The sequence below is a fragment of the Melanerpes formicivorus genome, unplaced genomic scaffold, assembly GCF_026170545.1.
Source record: "Melanerpes formicivorus ecotype bairdi unplaced genomic scaffold, bMelFor1.0.p_v2 SCAF_42, whole genome shotgun sequence".
Lineage (NCBI taxonomy): Eukaryota > Metazoa > Chordata > Aves > Piciformes > Picidae > Melanerpes > Melanerpes formicivorus.
Window position 1 is genome coordinate 318,550 of NW_027142394.1, and position 19,073 is coordinate 337,622.

At 45.9% G+C, this 19,073-nt stretch overlaps 1 protein-coding gene across 10 annotated transcripts in view; it reads right to left on the reverse strand.

Annotated features, from left to right (window-relative positions):
• Positions 1-19,073, reverse strand: part of ZNF521 (zinc finger protein 521) — a 339,396-nt gene that overhangs the window by 33,907 nt on the left and 286,416 nt on the right. For all 10 annotated transcript variants that reach the window (XM_068158732.1, XM_068158724.1, XM_068158727.1 and 7 more), the window contains 2 exons: positions 12,544-12,675; positions 7,998-8,113 (listed from right to left, as the gene is read on the reverse strand). In XM_068158732.1, coding sequence (XP_068014833.1) covers positions 7,998-8,113; positions 12,544-12,675 — 248 coding nt within the window. The remainder of the gene's footprint in view (positions 1-7,997; positions 8,114-12,543; positions 12,676-19,073) is intronic.

Consider the following 19,073-nt stretch of genomic DNA (forward strand, 5'->3'; position numbering starts at 1 on the left):
CATCATTTCACAACAGACTTCAGGCAGAGTTAGAGAATGGTTGGACTCAATGATCTTAAAGCTCCACCCTTTATGATTCTTTTATGATTCCAACCAAAATGATTCTATGATTCTAAGACACATCTGAAACAGAAAGACAGTAAGGGCTCAGGAAAACCCCACCCAGACAAGTAATCCTTGCAAAGCATGCAGCTCTGTTTAGCTCCCTCAAAACACAAGCATTAATTACAACCCAGCTATCTCTGCACACATATTCTCACCAGCATCCTCGCTCAGGAGATGGGAGAGCACACATGGTTCAGTGGAGCAAGTTAGTCCCTGACCTTTGGCTCCTAGGCATTTGTTCTGACAAAAGCAACCTGACTGCCTGCTGAGGACTGAGGCCACCATTACTGACTGTGTCTGTATTTAGGCATCAAAAGTGTTTTGCTGGAACCTTTAAATGAGGCTATGGCTGCTCAGCACCTATGCTTTTATCAAGGTTCCGAACTTCAGGCATTTATGACCTAATTTCCTGATGTAACTCAGCACCAGCACCTTCCACTGGCCTGATGTGCTCAGCACCCTCTCAGAAATAAGCCATTCAGTTGGGAAAATGCTGGCCTAAAGCTTTGACTGTTAATTGGATTTCAGGTAGGCTTCTTTTTAAGAAGAGCTGACAAAGTTATTCCCTGCTGGCTCCTGGCCTTTGGGGCCCAGGAAAGCCAACTTCTCTGTTCCACCCCAAGAGTGTGGGCACCTAGAAACGCCAGAACTAATCTCCAACAGCACATAAAGATTGTTTTGAGGCCTTTGTGTGAAGAAAACACCCTTGAAAAGCTCACTTCACCTGCAGCTTTGAAAGTTTCATCCTATCTTTGTGTAAAGAGTTATAAATTATTCACAGCCTCCCCCTGCTGCCATGCTTGCCATGGGACCTACTTGATAAATAGATTCCACTGCTGTGGGGCCTTGGCCAAACAATCCTCTGTGGAGGTAGTGGTGCCATGGATGATGCTCTTCCCACACCAAGCCCTTTCCCAGCTGTTCCCAGTAGACTTTTGCCACAAGGACACAACCTCAACCCAGGTTAATGAGCAGTTTTTCTCCGGCTGACCCCCCAAATGAGAGGATACAGTGTTTGAATCCCAGCGCTGCTACTGTCTCCAATAAAGGTCTTAGTTGAGTCTTTTAGTTCTTCAAATAGCCTAGAGCTTGCTTAGTTTGGCTCCAGCTCAGGTCATGAGTGCTTTAAAGGCTGTTTTAAAATGTTGAGCAAGGAGCACTCTATCATGCAGAGGTCTTTAGAAAACTTAACCCTTTGAGGAATGAGGAAGAAAAGTGGAAGATTAGTTCCAGCAGTGCTAACTTTAGAGCACAAAAATGGACATCAGGAGAGGGACACACATGACACTGAGACTCAATGATCTTAGGGGGTCTTTTCCAACTGAAACAATTCAATGATTTCATGAAGCTACACAAAACTTTTGGAGACTCTTCTGTGCTGCCCCTGCCTTGTTTTGTTTTCAGCTGCTTGCACTGGGAACTGGGAAAGGTTCTCCTGCTCTTTTAAGTGACATGAGAAACATCTGCTGTGAGTGCTTCCTTCTTTCTTTCATCCCTTCCCTGGGGAAGGAACTGTGTTGTTTCATTTTAGAGAAGCTCTGTTGTTGTGGGTTGGGGCCTGGGGGAAGGTTTAGAGATCTACATGTAGGTAGATGTTTATATGAGAGAAGGAAACCTTTGGCATCTTTAGGTGCACCCTACTCTTGTAAGTGTAGACTAGTGTACTTGTAGGTAAGTGTCTTGAGGATGCCTGTGGTGACACTTAACTGCTGTGGAAGCCTGTTTCACACTCCCAGCCAGTCTGTGAGGAAGTCTTAGCTCCTGTCCAAACACATTTCCTCCCTTTGATAAAAACACCCACAAAGCAGAGCTGTCAGCCACCACATTGTCACCGGATTCTCAAGTGATGTGTGGTGTGATGGACACAGGACACCTAGAATGTTCAGGATTGAGGCTTAGAGCAGAACTGGACAAAGGTAGGCAGGTAGTGTAGGGAGAAAGAGAGCAGGTTGAATATGCTCCTGGTCTCTTTTGCTGCTGAGGAGCAGTGCTGCAGCTCTCTGTATTCACTGGAACATCCTACAGGCTGATGGCTTCATGCCCAGGTATTCTGTGCTGATGGAGTCCAGACGGGAAGCAGCAAGGGCGTGAATCACTGAGGCCAGGTCCCTTTTGAACAGGATTGGAAGCAACTGCTGATCCAATTATTTCTTGCCCTAGTTTTCCTGTCTGCAAAGTAGGGACATTCAACTACCCCAGGAGTACCTGATTATTAGCCACAAAATATTAAGTAAATGCTGTAACTCACCAAAAAGGGACATGGCTCTTGTACTGTGCAAAATGGTCCTGAGAGGTCATGTAACCTGTGCTAGTATTATACTCACAGTTAACTATCACCACTGATAAAACACTGATAAAACCTGGACAATTAATTATCCAGCAATTCTACTGGACATTGGGACCTCTCTGACTCAGCCAGCCCGGGTAACACCCCACAAGAGTGTCGCCTTGCTCCCCACAACCACAGTGAATTGTGTTGACTATGGAAGTAACATTAGGACTGGAAATAGGAAACAAATGGCTACTCCTCATCAGAGGTAAGGGAAATACATTGCCCAAGCCCAAAGACTAAGGAAAAACAGGCAGTAGAAATGGCATGAGGACAAGACAGGGAAACTTTAATAGGCATAAATGACTTGACAACATGTTAATGAAACTTCAATATTAAGTTAAATTAGTGATGAGTCTCTTCACTTCCTTATTAAGTTCAGCACTATGGATGATGATGAAGACTGTTTTAGTTATAGCCAGTTTATAGACTCATGGAATTGTTTCCATTGGAAAAGACCTCCAAGATCACTGAGTCCAGCTGTCAACCCAACACCACCATGGCCATTAAACCACGTCCCCAAGTGCCATGGCCACACATTTCTTGAACACCTCCAGGGATGGGGACTCCACCACATCCCTGGGCAATGCCTGACCATCTTGTACAGCTCAGAGCTGGTCATACTCCAGGTGGTAAGGTAGAAGAGTTTCAACTTTTGGGAGGCATGTGGGCATCCCATAAGTAAATCTACCTTGCAGCTTCTTTATCTGACACCTCAATGGAATGGATTGTCCAGAGAAGTTGTGGATGCTCCCTCCCTGGAGATGTTCAAGGCCAGGTTGGATGTGGCCTTGAGCAACCTGGGCTAGTTGAGCCAGGCCCATGGCAGGGAGGTTGGATTAGATGATCTCTAAGGTCTCTTCCAGCCTAGTTCATTCTATGATTCTATGATTTCTGATTTTAAATACTGATATTAGCCTACTTCTGAGGGGCCCTTATTTTAGCAAGCATGCCATATTAAAAGCTTTCCATATGAAGCATTTGTGTGGGGCAGACTTTTTCAAGCCCATTTCAGAAGCATAAACACACCACACAGCCTTCTGAACGTGTTAAATATGGAAATTCACAACTCAGAACACCCTTAAAGCATCCACTTCTAACTGCTACAGAAGGTTTCCATTGGCTTCCTTTCTATGGAGGCAGCATCCCACAAAATTTACAGCTGGTGAAGGAGCAGAAAAGCCATTTAAAGGAAACATGGGAGAAGGATGAGCCAAGGAGAGGATCTTAAAACAAAGAGCAAGTCCCAGCAAACAGTAGTGCACTGCAGGTCTGATTTCCAGGACTGGTTGTTTATATTCTGTTTGCACCAGAACATTGCCCTTTGCCTTGAGTTCACAACAGGGGTCTGGAGTGAAATCATGGAAACCTCTACAGAGAGTCTAACTTGGGTTTTGCATTGAGAAGATTGGTACTGAGGGGATGGTAACTTCCCCAAGGCGAGATGAGTGTGGCACGTGGGGATTCTTACATGCCTATAGCTACTCTCCCCAGAACAGGAGTTTTGAAGGCCAGGCTGGACGTGGCTCTGGAGCAACCTGATCCAGTGTGAGGTGTCCCTGCCCATGGCAGGGGGATTGGAACTGGATTATCCTTGAGGTCCCTTCCAACCCTGACAATTCTGTGATTCTATGAAATAGAAAATGCAAGCAAAGGCTCACAGCAGGCAAAACACCAAGCTAAGCATTTATTTTCTGTATCTCTGAATTAATTCCCTTTAATTATGAGCAGTGCTAGACATGTGGATAGGGCTTCTATGCTGTTGAGTTCTGCTCTGCTCTACTTTGTTCATGTTCTTACTTTGCCCTGCAGCCACGGAGTGCTGTCCGTGGCTTCTAATCTGGGGTGATTAGCATCTCCTGTGCTTGGGAGATGCACTGCAGATGCATGTGTAAATTAAAAGCAAGGAACCATTCCTGATAAGAGGGAATAAATACACTTGCTGCAAGCCTCAACACAAGCCACAGTAATGTGAAAGGATAGAGAAACAGAACCTGGAGGCTAGCTGCCAAAGATTCCACCGCTTCGGCTGGTAGATAGCCTGAACAAAGCCATGTCTCCTGGAATGGGTTTTGAATGAGAGCAGGCTCCAGATCAATGTATTTTCAGCAAAAGCAGACTCCAAAGGTCAGTCCCTACTGCTCTAAGTGCTTTGCTGCCCTTTCAGCAGCCTGGGTCGGTAACTGGAGGTAAGAGCAGAAAGCCAGGGATGCCAACAAATAGATGCAAACGGCATGATGGCACTGCACATTCTTAAGCAGGATGCATTCTCACCTAGGGTGGGGCTGCCCAAGTTAATTAAAATAATAAACAATGTATTAAGTGAACCAAGAAAATTAATCCCTTTCCCTTTTTGCAAGTGCAGATAAGCCAGAGAGAGGCTGCCTCTAAAGGTATGAAGATGTGGTCTACTCAGAGCCTTCTGCAGCGTGCAGCAACCAGCACACCGACTGTCACCCAGCCAGCGCACAGCACAACTCCTCTCTGTAGCAACCTCCTTTTGTGCCCTTCACTAGGAAACCAGGTGCCTCAGTTATGCTGAAGCTTTAATCACAGAATACACAGACTGGGGACCTTAAAGATCACCTAGTTCCAACCCCCCTGCCATGGGAAGGGCCACCTGCTACTAGACCAGCTTGCTCAAGGCATCATCCAGTCTGGCTTTGATGGAGAGAGTAAAATCTTGCCCTCAGTCTAGGGAAGGGATGAATTTAGAGTGGGAAAACATGTGCTTTTACTACAATAAGAAAGCAAGCTGAAGGTAGCTGCTTAAGACTCCATGTGTGTTGAAACAAAAGGGTAGCTCCCAGGGACAGAGCAGTGAGGAGGTGACCATACACGTGGCAGCCACATCTGCATCTTGGGGTGTTTTCCACCTTCAGAATCCAGTTACCTGCTCTGCCTTTTTACAGTCCAGTCTGAATTCTGCTGTTCAGACTAATTCCTAGCCTCTTGGTCCTGTTTCTTTCTCTCCACTCACATCTTTTGCATACCTGCACCTTATCTTTTCCTCAGGTTTTAATTGCTTTCCCTTTCCTTTTTTCCTTTTTCTTTTCCTTTCTTTTCCCCCTTTCCTTTTCCTTTCCTTTTTTCCCTTTCCTTTTTTTCCCTTTCCTTTTCCTTTCCTTTTTCCCCTTTCATTTTCCTTTCCTTTTTTCCCTTTCCTTTTCCTTTCCTTTTTTCCCTTTCCTTTCCTTTCCTTTCCTTTCCTTTCCTTTCCTTTCCTTTCCTTTCCTTTCCTTTCCTTTCCTTTCCTTTCCTTTCCTTTCCTTTCCTTTCCTTTCCTTTCCTTTCCTTTCCTTTCCTTTCCTTTCCTTTCCTTTCCTTTCCTTCCCTTTCCTTCCCCTTTCCTTCCCCTTTCCTTCCCCTTTCCTTCCCCTTTCCTTCCCCTTTCCTTCCCCTTTCCTTCCCCTTTCCTTCCCCTTTCCTTCCCCTTTCCTTCCCCTTTCCTTCCCCTTTCCTTCCCCTTTCCTTCCCCTTTCCTTCCCCTTTCCTTCCCCTTTCCTTCCCCTTTCCTTCCCCTTTCCTTCCCCTTTCCTTCCCCTTTCCTTCCCCTTTCCTTCCCCTTTCCTTCCCCTTTCCTTCCCCTTTCCTTCCCCTTTCCTTCCCCTTTCCTTCCCCTTTCCCCTTTCCTCCTTCAAAATCTCTCCTTTCTCTTTCCAGAAATTGCTGATGGCTCTACTTCTTCCCACTTCTTCATTTTGATTAATCAGTGACAAAAGAGAGGATTTCTCAATACCAGTAAGCCCAAAGCATTTAAATATTTATATATAATTTTTTTGCTGAAAAACCATTTTCACCTTATTGGAAACATTTGGAGAGGAAAATAAAGAAACCCAAAACCACAACAAAGCCAAACCAAGGATTTTGACCAAAAACATCAAAAGAAAAGGATCCCACAAAACCCATGCTGGCAAAGAAATACACACAACTAAATTAGTTTCTGGCCTTTCCTCATTCCACTCAGTTTCTCCTTTATATTTTTTTTGACAAGTCCAATAGCATTCTAAACAACCCAGACCATTCTCTGACTTCAAAACTCAGCTCTGACTCTTTCTGTCCATCACTAGGTCTGAGAGGCTCTCTGCTTGTCCCTTCCACACTGGGCCAGAGCTTGCATGCAATACCTGGTCGACCACATTTAGTCTGTGCCTGGGTCTCTTCAGCAGCTTTGTTGACCTTCTCTGGACAAGCTCCAGCTCCTTAATGTCATTCTTGGAAGGAGGAGGCCCAAAACTGAACCCAGGACTCAAGGTGTGGCCAGTCACCAGTGTTGAGTCAAGGGGGACAGTATCATCCCTCGTCCTGCTGGTTTGCTATTGACGTTCTTAGCCACCTGGGCACACACTGGCTCACGTTCAGCTGGCTGTAGATCAAATGGGTCCAGATGGGGGCCCAGGCTTAAAAAGCTACTGAAAAACCTGAAGTGCTGAAAAATGCCTTCATTCCCAATGAAAGTCACGTGGCAGACAGTGTGGGAAAGGCCTCACTGTACAAATACTTCTCCTTGTTCTATCTCTGCAGACCACCAGAGACCCTGAAATTTCCCCTCCATCAGCCTATCCCAATACTTCAACTGGGAAACACGCTTGTGCTGCTGCCTCAAAGTCAGGAATAACACAACAACACTTCCCACTGCAAGCCAAGCAGTGCAGAATGTTTAAATACAGAGTCAACAGTCCTTTTATCCAAAATTGTTTTCAGCTCTTGTCCAACATTTATTTCTCCCTCTCTGTCCTCTTGTTTACCACTAGTGACCAGTATCATCACAAGTCTGACAACAGCACACAAGAGAGCTCTGACCCTTTAACTTTTTTCCTCACCAGGTTAGTATTTATGAGAAATGGCCAGCAGGTAAACCAAGATAAATTGTGTCTACTTCCCCCCTCCCCTACACTCTTACTTCAGTGCTTAGTTTCTCACATTTAGAGACAAAAGGATACTCTTATTTTCCATTTCACTGCTTCAGTAAATGTTTTATAGATCCCAAACAGAAAAAAAAACCCCAGGATGCCTATTTCTCTCAAGAATATCTTGAGCTGCAACAACCTACAGAGCAAGAACACAAAGGTGGCTCCTGAAATTCAGGTCTGTAGCAAGTGGCTTTCTGCCACCCCCCTTTTAGAAGCAGCATGGGTTGAATCAGCTCTATTCTATTGATTCTATTCTATTCTATTCTATTCTATTCTATTCTATTCTATTCTATTCTATTCTATTCTATTCTATTCTATTCCATTCCATTCCATTCCATTCCATTATTCTATTCTATTCTATTCTATTCTATTCTATTCTATTCTATTCTATTCTATTCTATTCTATTCTATTCTATTCTATTCTATTCTATTCTATTCTATTCTATTCTATTCTATTCCATTCCATTCCATTCCATCCCATCCCATCCCATCCCATTCCATTCCATTCCATTCCATTCATTTCTCTTGTCCTCCTCTCATTCCCATCCTGATGATGAGAAAGTATCAGAGGAGGTCATGGCAAATGAAGCTCTGAACCCAGCCATCAAATACACAATGCAATTATAACCCCCAAGTGCCAAGTGTGGTACCTGCAGCTCTGTTTGGAAGAAGAACTTCTGTGGGCACTGTGTGCAGTCATAGATCTTGTCCTCTTGTCCATGGGCTGAGAAAATATGCTGCTGCAACTTGTTTGCTTGGACAAACACTGCAATGTTAAACAAACAACAAGCTTTGCATTATTTCATATTGCAGGTGAAGACGTTCAGATAAACAACTTCCCCCTGACTCAGAGATTCCAAGAGGTGAAATCATTCTGATTTCACGTGGCACCCTAGCTCCAAAGGGTATCAGTGAACACAAGTTACCTCCAAAGTGTGATCCTTCTTCTGAAATTAATTGTTCTAATGGGTATCAGTGAACACAAGTTATTTACAAAGCAAGATCCCTCTTCTGAAATGAACTTAAATAGGTTGAAAGACCCTCAGAGAGCAAACAATGAAGCTGGGGAGGGACTTTTTAGGATGTCAGGTAGTGACAGGACTGGGGGAAATGGAGCAAAAACAGAAGTGGGTGGATTCAGGTTGGATGTTAAGAAGAAATTCTTCTCCACGAGGGTGGTGAGAGACTGGCACAGGTTGCCCAGGGGGGTGGTGGAAGCCTCATCCCTGGAGGGTTTTGCAGCCAGGCTGGATGTGGCTCTGAGCTGCCTGATGCAGTGTGAGGTGTTGGAACTAGATGACCCTTGAAGTCCCTTCCAACCCTAACAATCCTACCTATGATTTGAAACATAAAGTGCCTAAAAATGCCATTTTCTCTGCAGAATGATTCCTCCATGCTTACTGCACACACACACAAAACTTATTTCCTAGCAACCAACAGGTCGGCAAAGCAGAGATGCCAAAGTGCTGTTTACTTTGTGTGCCTAAAGTGAAATCTAACAAACAGCTCTGTATTTAAATGTGTTAATGCTAAAAATTATATCCCACAGCTACACTGGGGCAATGTCTCTAAATGTGAAACAGGACTGCAGGTAAATTCTCTTTGGATACTTTAAGATCAGCTCTGCCTACAGACGGAATGCGAGGGTTTCAATAATATAAACATGTTCAATTTTAATGACTACAAAACAAGGCCCTAAGACTGTGTAACAGTTTACCTAGGAGACATACTATTAATAATTAAATTGTATATGCCAGAGGCAGTGTTTGGGTTGGCAGCTCTGACTTCTGATGGATGCCTGGTGCACTGTGACCTAAAAAAGTTTGCATCTACAATATTAATCGGTATAGGCAGGGGAAGGATTTATTAAAGATGCTGGCATTTGACTTTGACTCCACTCCTAATCATTAAAACTATTCTAATTGCAAAGCAACAGGAAAAAAAATAAAAGGAAAGCCACCAAAACCCAAACCCAGATCAGAATATTGTTCTTCTGAGTCATACATTTTAATCACATTTCTCATTACCCTGACGTTAAAAAAAAAGGGGGGGGGGAAAAAGAGGGAGAAAAGATCAGATTCCATTTTCCATATAAAACTTATATTGGTGATTTTTTTCCTCCTGCTTAATATTCTAGCAAGACATGTTGAAACAATTGAAGGGCATATTGCTAATAAAGGCCCTTTGTTTATGATTAATGCTCGCTGTCTATTTACCCCATCAGCAAAAAGTGATTCGCACAGACTGCAATCGACTTACCTCCCCGCTCCTTAACACACTGCAGAAGGCTGCTGGCTCAGAACTGAAGGATTAGTTTTATCAGGGATCTGGCTCGTGAGGAGAACCGTCAGTGGGTTCTCCTTACATAAGCAATGAGGGTGTATAGGGCAGAGAAGGTGGTGAAGGGTCTGGAGAAAACGAGGTGCTGGGGGAGGTCCAGAAAAGGGCAACAAAGGTGGGGAAGGGTCTGGAGAACAGGGCTGGGGAGGAGCAGCTGAGGGAGCTGGGGGTGTTTAGTGTGGAGAAGAGGAGGGTGAGGGGAGACCTCATTGCTCTCTGCAGCTCCCTGAGAGGAGGCTGCAGTGAGGTGGGGGTTGGGCTCTGCTCCCTAGTCTCAGGTGATAGAATGAAGGGAAATGGCCTGGAATTGTGCCAGGGGAGGGGTACGTTGGAGATGAGGAAAAATGTCTTTGCTGCAAGGGTGGTCAGGGATTGGAAGAGGCTGCCCAGGGAGGTGGTGGAGTCCCTATCCCTGGAGGTGTTCAAGAAGGGATTGGATGTGGCACTTTGGGCCATGGTTTAATGGTCGTGGTGGTGTTGGGTTGAGGGCCTGATTACCTCACAGGGCTTTGCCAGGCACCACAATTGTACAAGCACGTTGTCACTGTGTGGTAACAACTCCTCTAAACGTGAAGATCATGATAGTACAAAAAGATCATGCCATAATGTGTACACAAAGTCAAGGTGGAAGAAAAATCTTTGGAATCAGTATTAAAACTAAACAAGAAAAAAAGAGAAAGAAAAAGAGAAAGAAAAAGAGAAAGAAAAAGAGAAAGAAAAAGAAAAAGAAGAAAGGGAAAGGGAAAGGGAAAGAAAAAAATAAAAAGAAAAAGAGAAAAATAAAAATAAAAGAGAAAAAGAAAAAAGAAAACTAGAAAGGAAAATAAAAAGAAAAATAAAAAGATAAAGGAAAAGGAAAAAAGGAAAGGGAAAGGGAAAGGAAAATGAAAAGGAAAAGGAAAATGAAATGGAAAAGGAAAAAAATAGAAAAGAAAAAGAGAAAAAGAAAAAGAAGAGGAAAAAGAAAAAAGAAAAAGAAAAAGAAAAAAGAAAAAGAAAAAAAAAAAAGAAAAGGAAAAAGAAAAAAGGAAAGGAAAAGGAAAAAATAAAAAGAAAAATAAAAAGAAAAATAAAAAAGAAAAGGAAAAAGAAAAAAGGAAGGGGAAAGGGAAAGGAAAATGAAAGGGGAAAGGAAAATGAAAAGGAAAAAACAAAAAGGAAAAGGTAAAAAGAAAAAAAAAAGGAAAATAAAAAGGAAACTAAAAAGGAAAATAAAAATAAAAAGAGAAAGGAAAAGGAAAAGGAAAAGGAAAAGGAAAAGGAAAAGGAAAAGGAAAAGGAAAAGGAAAAGGAAAAGGAAAAGGAAAAGGAAAAGGAAAAGGAAAAGGAAAGAAAAGAAAAAGGAAAATAAAGAGAAAAAGGAAAAGAAAGTAAAGAAAAAAACAGTAAAAGTATTTAAAAAAGTAGTAAAAGTGTTAAAACTAAAAGAAGAAGAAAAAGCCTCAGTGAAAGCATTGCTGATCCCAGCCTGCTAACGGGCAGAGTGTTCAGGGCGTCTCTCCCCGTGCTCAGACACGACTGTGCCAAGCTGCGCAGTGAAGATGGACTCTGTGTTTTTCTAATTGCACAAGCCAGAGACCCGTGCGCAATCGGAAGGCAGCGAGGTAATAACCATCGCCAGCCACTCCATCCCAGAGATGAAAAACTCAGCGCTCCTTGTCCTCTGCAGTGCACACACTGAGGTTTGACTGGGAGGGGAGCCGCCAAACAAAGGGAAGTAAAAGGAGGGTATTAAAGGGGCTATTTGCCTATCAATGAAAATCCTTCACTCCCATTAATGGAGAACAGAAACCTTGAATGGCTTCCAGAATTAGCGTGCCATCGATGCCAGAATACCCGAAGTGTGTTTTGTCATGTTTGTGATTATCTTTGATTTTCATCTTGTAAAGCAAAATTGGGCATGTAAGCCACATATTAACGCTTGTGTTTTAGGTTATCATTGTATGAAATGTTCTATTAGGAAGTCCTTAAAAAAGCTCACAGCTCTGTAGGCATCCTTTTAATGTGTTTTCATTTCCAACAACAGCGTTTTTCTGTTCCTCATTATGGCCCAAACACCGCAGTGCTTAGCCCCACTGGGTCAAGTTATTTTCTCACTTGGGTTTTACTACTGAGTAACACCACTGACTTGGGGAGGATTATTCCACACTTGGACTTGTGTCAGGGGAGAGTAGAACTTGACTTGTGGCTAGGAAGCATGGATTGCTTTCTAAAGCACTTTACAAGGGTGTTTCTTCTCACCACGAGCCAATGAATGTGTGCAGGCAGACCAGCTCCTGCCCGAGCAGAGAATGTTGCTGCACAGGCTATGCCTAGCTGGGTTGCATGGTTCTGCTTCCAGTTGTTTCATTTGAGGTGAAACATCTGCAGCTCTAAAGCACAAATTTATGGGGAGTTTCAACCTTGGTGAGTTTGGAATGTGAAGGTAATGAATGTCACACGGTGGACTGGCCATTGGAATGTGCTGCCCAGGGAGGTGGTGGAGTCACCATCACTGGAGGTGTTTAAAAAGAGCCTGGATGAGGCACTCAGTGCCATGGTGTAGTTGATCAGATGGTGCTGGGTGATAGGTTGGCCTTGATGATCTCAAAGGTCTTTTCCAACCTGGTTAATTCTGTATTCTGCATCAGACTGTCACTTCTGCAATTACAGAAAGCCTGAAACACTGTTCTTGCAGACAGATGCCTGCCCTTCCAGTGAGCTTAGCTTCCTAAAGCATTTCTAATTAACTTTACTAATGAGCACAAATGTACTGTTCCCTCCTAAAACTGACCTAAAGCCAGCATGTGTGACACAGCTGTAAGTGGAGTTCTGCAAGAGTCAGTGTGACTGGGACAAGCAGCAATGGCCTCCTACCTGTAAAGCACACTGGACATTTGAAGGTGCCCCCCATGCCTTCAAAGCTGTGCTCTATCAGGTGGCACTGAAGTTTGGCAGGAGAGTCGAATGTCTGATTGCAGAGTTTGCATTCATGGTTCAGTCCTTCATCTGCAAGAGAAATCAATGGAAAAGTGAAATTCAACACAGCTCTTCTCAAAGAGCAAGTCCAACACAACCTAGCAGCTGAAGAGATGTTTTGTTTTCCTAAGCTCAGGAGGTCCCTCAGCACCTACAGCTGCTGAAGTGTTCTCCTACCTGAAGGTTTCAGAGTGTACAAAGCTTAATTGTGCACACCAGCACAGATCTTCCACATAGAGCCAGCAGCAAGTAGAATGCATTAGACTTCATCAGGAAATGATGAGTAGCACCTGAGGCACCACCTCTTAGCAGAGCCACTTGATCACCACCAAGTACATCTGCACACAGCATCATAGAATCACAGAATGGTAGGGGTTGTAAGTGACCTCTGGAGATCACTGGAGTGGGTTGTCCAGAGAGGTGGTTGGGGTGCTGTCCCTGGGGGTGTTTAAGCCCAGGCTGGCTGAGGCCCTGGCCAGCCTGATCTAGTGTGGGGTGTCCCTGCCCATGGCAGGGGGGTTGGAACTAGATGATCCTTGTGGTCCCTTCCAACCCTGACTGATACCATGATGCTATGATTGAGTCCCACCCCCTGCAAAAGCAGGATCACCTAGGGTAGGTCACACAGGAACACATCCAGATGGGTCTTGAAAGTCTCCAGAGGAGACTCCACAACCTCTCTGGGGAGCCTGTTCCAGTATGAGGGATGTGAGGCTGACCAGTAAGGCTGATCATCCTGTCTACCAGGGGTAAGAGCTGTGAGTGCATCCCATTTGGGGCACTCTGGCTGATGTGGAGCTTCTCGTAACCAGCATGAGACAGGAGGGCTGTTGGGACCCTCCCAGCACTCCTGCTCCACGTTTCCAGTCCCAGGGGCATAAGCAAAACCTTTTACAAGCCACAGGATTTCCCAGCTCCCTTTCTGACAATCCAGGATTTTTTTTCCCCCCCTTTATTTGCATTTCTCCTCTTAACAGCCCAGGAAGGTCCCTGTGCACCTCCTGACGCAGCTTTCCCGTCAACATCCTGTGGCTTTAAAACCCTTCCCACTCCCTGCCGCTTGTTCCTCCGCTTCCTCCCATTGTCCTCTGAAGGCCGGCTGGTGCCTGGCACCAGGTTCCCTTCCTGAGGGTGCTGCAGGATTCATCCACTCTGCCATGAGGGCAGTCAACGGCTGTCCTACTTAGAAACAGTTGCTAGGTAAGAAGTGGCTTCCAGCCCTGCTGCAGAGGCCTCAATTCCCACAGCGCCGCTTAGAAAAGGTCCTTCTGTATGTCACTGGTGTGCTACACCAGGTGCATTGATCTTCAGGTAAATACTGTATCTGATTAGCAAAATCCAGGAGGGAATGAAATGCCTGGAGACTGGCACAGCTCCCTGCCATTGCTCAGGTGGAAAAGGAGTGATTTAGGAGAGTGTCCTGCCCACCCCAAACACCTAAACGCTGCCCACCCCCTGCCACACAGGGCTGCGTGCGGTGATCAGTGACCATCCTGACCCAAGATCACGCAGCTGCTGTAGAGGGTGAGAGCAGAGAGCAGCTCAGGGCAGGCCCAAGCATAAATCAAGGCTCACTGAGGAGTGGCTCAAGAGCAGTCTGGAGGAGAAGGACTTGGGATACCAGTTGATGAAAAACTCAACATGAACCTGCAATGGTTGCTGGCAGCCCAGAGCCAGCTGTGTGCTGAGCTGCATCCACAGCAGGGAGAACAGCAGCACAGGGAGGGGATTCTGCCCCTCTGCTCTGCTCAGACCCCACCTGCAGCACTGCCTCCAGCTCTGGGGCCCCCAGCACAAGAAGGACCTGGAGCTGCTGGAGAGGCTCCAAAGGAGGGCACAAAGATGATCAGAGAGTTGCAGAACCTCCCATATGGAGTCAGGCTGAAAGAGTTGGGGCTGTTCAGCCTGGAGACAGAAGACTCTGGAGAGACCTTAGAGCAGCCTTCCAGCACTTGAAGAGGCTACAAGAAAGCTAGAAGGGACTTTCTACAAAGGCTTGCAGTCCTGTCACTATAGGACAAGGGGCACTGGATTGAAGCCTGAGAAGGGCAGATTGGTGTGGTATCTCCTTTGGTGAAAACAGGTAAAAATACTGACTGCAAAACTTCCTCCCCTGACAACAACCTGTAACTGGGGAGCTCTCTCTTCACTGAACATCTGCCTCACATAATCTCCACACAGATGGGGTCTCCATTGCCTTCCATGGTAAATCTCTGTTCTTCATGAAGCAGCTATGACAGGAATGTAGGACCCCACTTCTGCTGTTTCAAGTGGCAGGTGGCCTAACTCTCCTCTCTTCCTGTCAGTCTTAGCTCAACACAGTGGTGCCACAGGTATGGACAAACATGCCCCAGTGCTGCCTGCTCGCTCACAAGACAAACCACTGACCTCCCTTCCTACTCCACCCAGTCCCTCATGAAAGCACCCTCCAGTGGTCCTGCTGAAGAGCTCTCAGGGCTGTGAAGCAGCAGCTCTGCTCTGGCTGGAGAAGCTCAGTGGTCTCAGCAACCCTGTGCCCACAGACCGTTGCCACTGAGGTGCCTGTCTCTGTTACCCACATCAGACAGCAGAACTTTGCTGCCTTTCATTCTGTGCTTGCTCCCTACCAATTTATAGCCATCAGTACCAACTCAGGAAAAAACTCATGCCAATCTCAGCTGGTTTGCCACCACAGCCTCTCTGGAGAGACTCAGATATGGAGGCAGTGGAGCACAGGCTGCTGAGGTCCATGTCCCATGCAGCCAGACACACTGGTGGTCAGGTACTGTTGGCTGCACACTCTCTCGTGCAGAAGGCTCCTGGGGGCACATTAGGGGTCGGTGACACCTTCTCATCAGGCAGGTGACATCTTTCCTGACTCTTCATAGACACATTAGCAACCACTTAGCAACTATATGTGAACTATTTCCTCAATAGAGAAACATTGCTGTGGCTGCCTGGGACTTGGGGTTTTCCACCATCACTGACAAACCCTTACAGTGTGTCCTGCTTCTGCTGCTGCTGAGAGAAGCCAGGTATGGTCTATGCAAGCACTGTGAAGGGGAGCAGGAGGGAAATGAGCCTGGCATGCAGCAGTCTGCCCATCGAAGAGAGATGGCCACATCCTGTGAGGCAGGCTGTAGGCCATGCTCTGCCAACAAGCAGCCAATGCACAGCTGTGGGCAAAGCTGCAGAACAGAGAACTGCAAAGAGAAGGAAGGGCTCAATAAGGGTCATATTTCAATGCCTCCTCTTCCTTGACCTTGCAAATCAATTATGAGGGATGTACAGACTGCCACAAATGATCAGATCCTGTCTCCTGCATCCAGCTCCTCACCCAGTCAGGTCGTTACCCAGCAGAGACCTGTGAAGACAGTGCAAGTCCCCACAATGGGTAATCAGGAGCCAGAAAGCCTGCAGGGTGACGTTTCTTCATCAAACTGTTTGTGCTGACACACACAGCCAAAGGAATGAGGACAAAGGGAGCTCCATCTCAGGACCTTCCACATGTCAAGGTGAAGATAATCGATGGCAGTTCTCAAATCACAGAGTTACTGTTGGCAAAGTGTAAATGAACCATGCTAATCATTCTTGAGCAGGGGAACACTGAGTGGGGAGCTCTTCAAACATTCCAGGGCAGAAAGACTTCCTGAAAAGAAATATTTTTCTATGGAGCTGCAGAAGACAGAGAAGGCTTCCCATTACCTTAGCTAATGAGGAAAAAGGAGGAATAAAGGCATGTGCCCCTGATGTTCAGGGAGAGCTAATTTCAGTTACACGGTACTTGTACTTGTTCAAGAGGAACTGAACCCCACTAGATGTGACCCTATTGTGTTTCCCATACCACCCAGATCCGAGGCGATCTCCTGGCCACAAACATCAAAACCTCTTTGATTCCTGCATCTTGCAAATCTGATTTTCCTAAAGGCTTATAAACAGGGCTTGAAAAATCCCCTCACCCACTTGCCTGGGGCAGATAGGAAACTTCCCCAGGCAAAGAGACATCAATTTGTGCAGAATCTAAGCTGCCTCTTAAAAAGAAAATGTTTTTTTTAGTCTCCTAGTTCTAAAGACCACATTTAAAATGTGACTACATTTGTATAACTGATAGAATCACTGTTTCCCACCCCAAGTCGGGCTATTCAGGTTGCAATCTCTTCCCCTCACATTCCTCTTCACCCACTTTGTGCACATCACCTGCTCTGTGCTACATCTTTGGAACAAAGGGCAAGGTTCCAGCCCTTGAATTCAGGAATGCGAGGCCAAAGTGGTTTAAATATAAGGGAGACAGAGAAGGTTGTACAGCACTGGCAGAGAGCTGGGAGTGCTGGGTTCCATTCCAAACTCCAGTACTGACTTACTCTTACCACCTTGGGCATGGCAGCACAGGCTGTGTCTCTCAGACTACCCATCTTTAAAGGAGAGGTGTTAATTTTTAATTTCTCCTTTAATAGGCTGACCTAATTAGTATCCCCTAAGATTTTCAATACAAGTGGGACGGCGGAGCTGGAGATGAGTCCAGGACTATCCACAATACACAGAAGACCCAGAATCACTGCCAGCTGCCTTTGGAAAGGTTTAAGATAACACAGCCAGGCACACAACTGCCTGCTCGCTGGGGTCATACAGCACTGCAGAAGGATGAGGGGATAAGGCCTTGTCCCTGTGCTCTGCTCTCCACTGAGAATTTCCAAGCAGGGCCAGCGCCTTATCTCCCCCGGCATGGAAGAGCCAGGGTGTGGCAGCTCTTGCGGAGGTGCCAGAAGCAGAAAGAGGATGCAAAGGGCTCTGTTCACACACTGGCCCCTGTCTTGCTTTTCATGTGTGGCAAACAATTTGATAGGGTGCTCTGGAAGTGCAAAGTGTGATCCCATTAATAAATAACAAGGCAGCGAAATGCCACGTTCTCAGCTTTCGCTTGGGATAAATCTGGAGGGGAACGGAGCGTCAGGTACGAGAGGCTCTCCTTCTCTGCAGAACAGAGCTACTGCTCTTTGCTCTTCTCAGGGAGAGGGGGAAAAAATAAATAAAAAGAAAGAGAGGGAAAAAAAAAAGAAGGGAAAAAAAAGAAGTAAGGAAAAAAAAAGTGCTGAACAGCTTTAAAAAATTCAATCAAAATAATCTGCTCTTTGGAAAGGTGGCGGCTGACAGTAATTGGAAAATACTGTCTGACTCATTTATTAAAGTGAGATTCAGAGTCAATTGATTTAATAACCATTAGAATATTCTATTAAGGATATAATAGGTTGGCACAGCCCTATTTTTTATTAAGAGTTATAGGGAAGAAATAAGCAACGCTATGGAATTTCAGCCCGCTGCTGGATGGATTTAGACTTAAAATACGGCTTGCAAACTAGGTAGAAATGCAGCAACTATCAGGAGGAGGAATGGGAAAGTACATTACAGTGCAAATGAGTGAGCTGAACGATGAAAAAGAAATGAACCTTTAATATAAAGCCTGCACTCTTCCAAACCTAACTGAAAACTCCGCACTGCATTCCCTGCTGCGGTACGTCGTAAAACAAGTCAGCACGTCCTTCGCATTAGGGATCCAGCAACTCCATCAGGGAGGCAAGGACAAAGTGCTCACTATACAGCACACAACTGCTGCTTACTGTTGCCCTGACAGAGCCAGGATGTGAGTTTAGGCGCAGTTAAGACCCTGCGACACGGGTGAGGATGGTCTACCCACTGCTGGTAGCGGAAAGAGTCACAGTATCAGAGTATCACTTAGGTTGGAAAGGACCTCGAGGATCATCGAGTCCAACCTATCAACACAGACCTCATGACTAGACCATGGCACCAAGTGCCACGTCCAATCTCCCCTTGAACGCCTCCAGGGTTGATGACTCAACCACCTCCCTGGGCAACCCGTTCCAATGACTCGCTCGGTGAAGAACTTCCTCCTCACCTCGAGTCTAAACCTCCCCTGGCGCAGCTTGAGACTGTGTCCCCTTGTTCTGGTGCTGGTTGCCTGGGAGAAGAGACCAACCCCTTCCTGGCTACAACCACCCTTCAGGTAGTTGTAGAGGGCAATGAGGTCACCCCTGAGCCTCCTCTTCTCCAGTCATAGTCATAGAACCACTGCACTGTTTCAGTTGGATAAGGCCTCCAAGATGTTCTAATCCAGTGATCAACCCAACACCACCACGGCCACTAAACCATGCCCAGCAGTGCCATGGCCACAGGTTTCTTCAACACCTCCAGGGATGGGGGCTCCACCACCTCCCTGGGCAGCCTCTTCCAATCCCTGACCACTCTTGGAGCAAGGAAATTTTTCCTCATCTCCAACCTAACTCTCCCCTGGCACAATTTCAGGCCATTTCCTCTCCTTCCATCACCTGAGACTAGGGAGAAGAGCCCAACCCCCACCTCACTGCCACCTCCTTTCAGGGAGCTGTAGCTGTCCCCCCTCAGCCTCCTCTTCAGACGAGTTTGATGCACTCAGA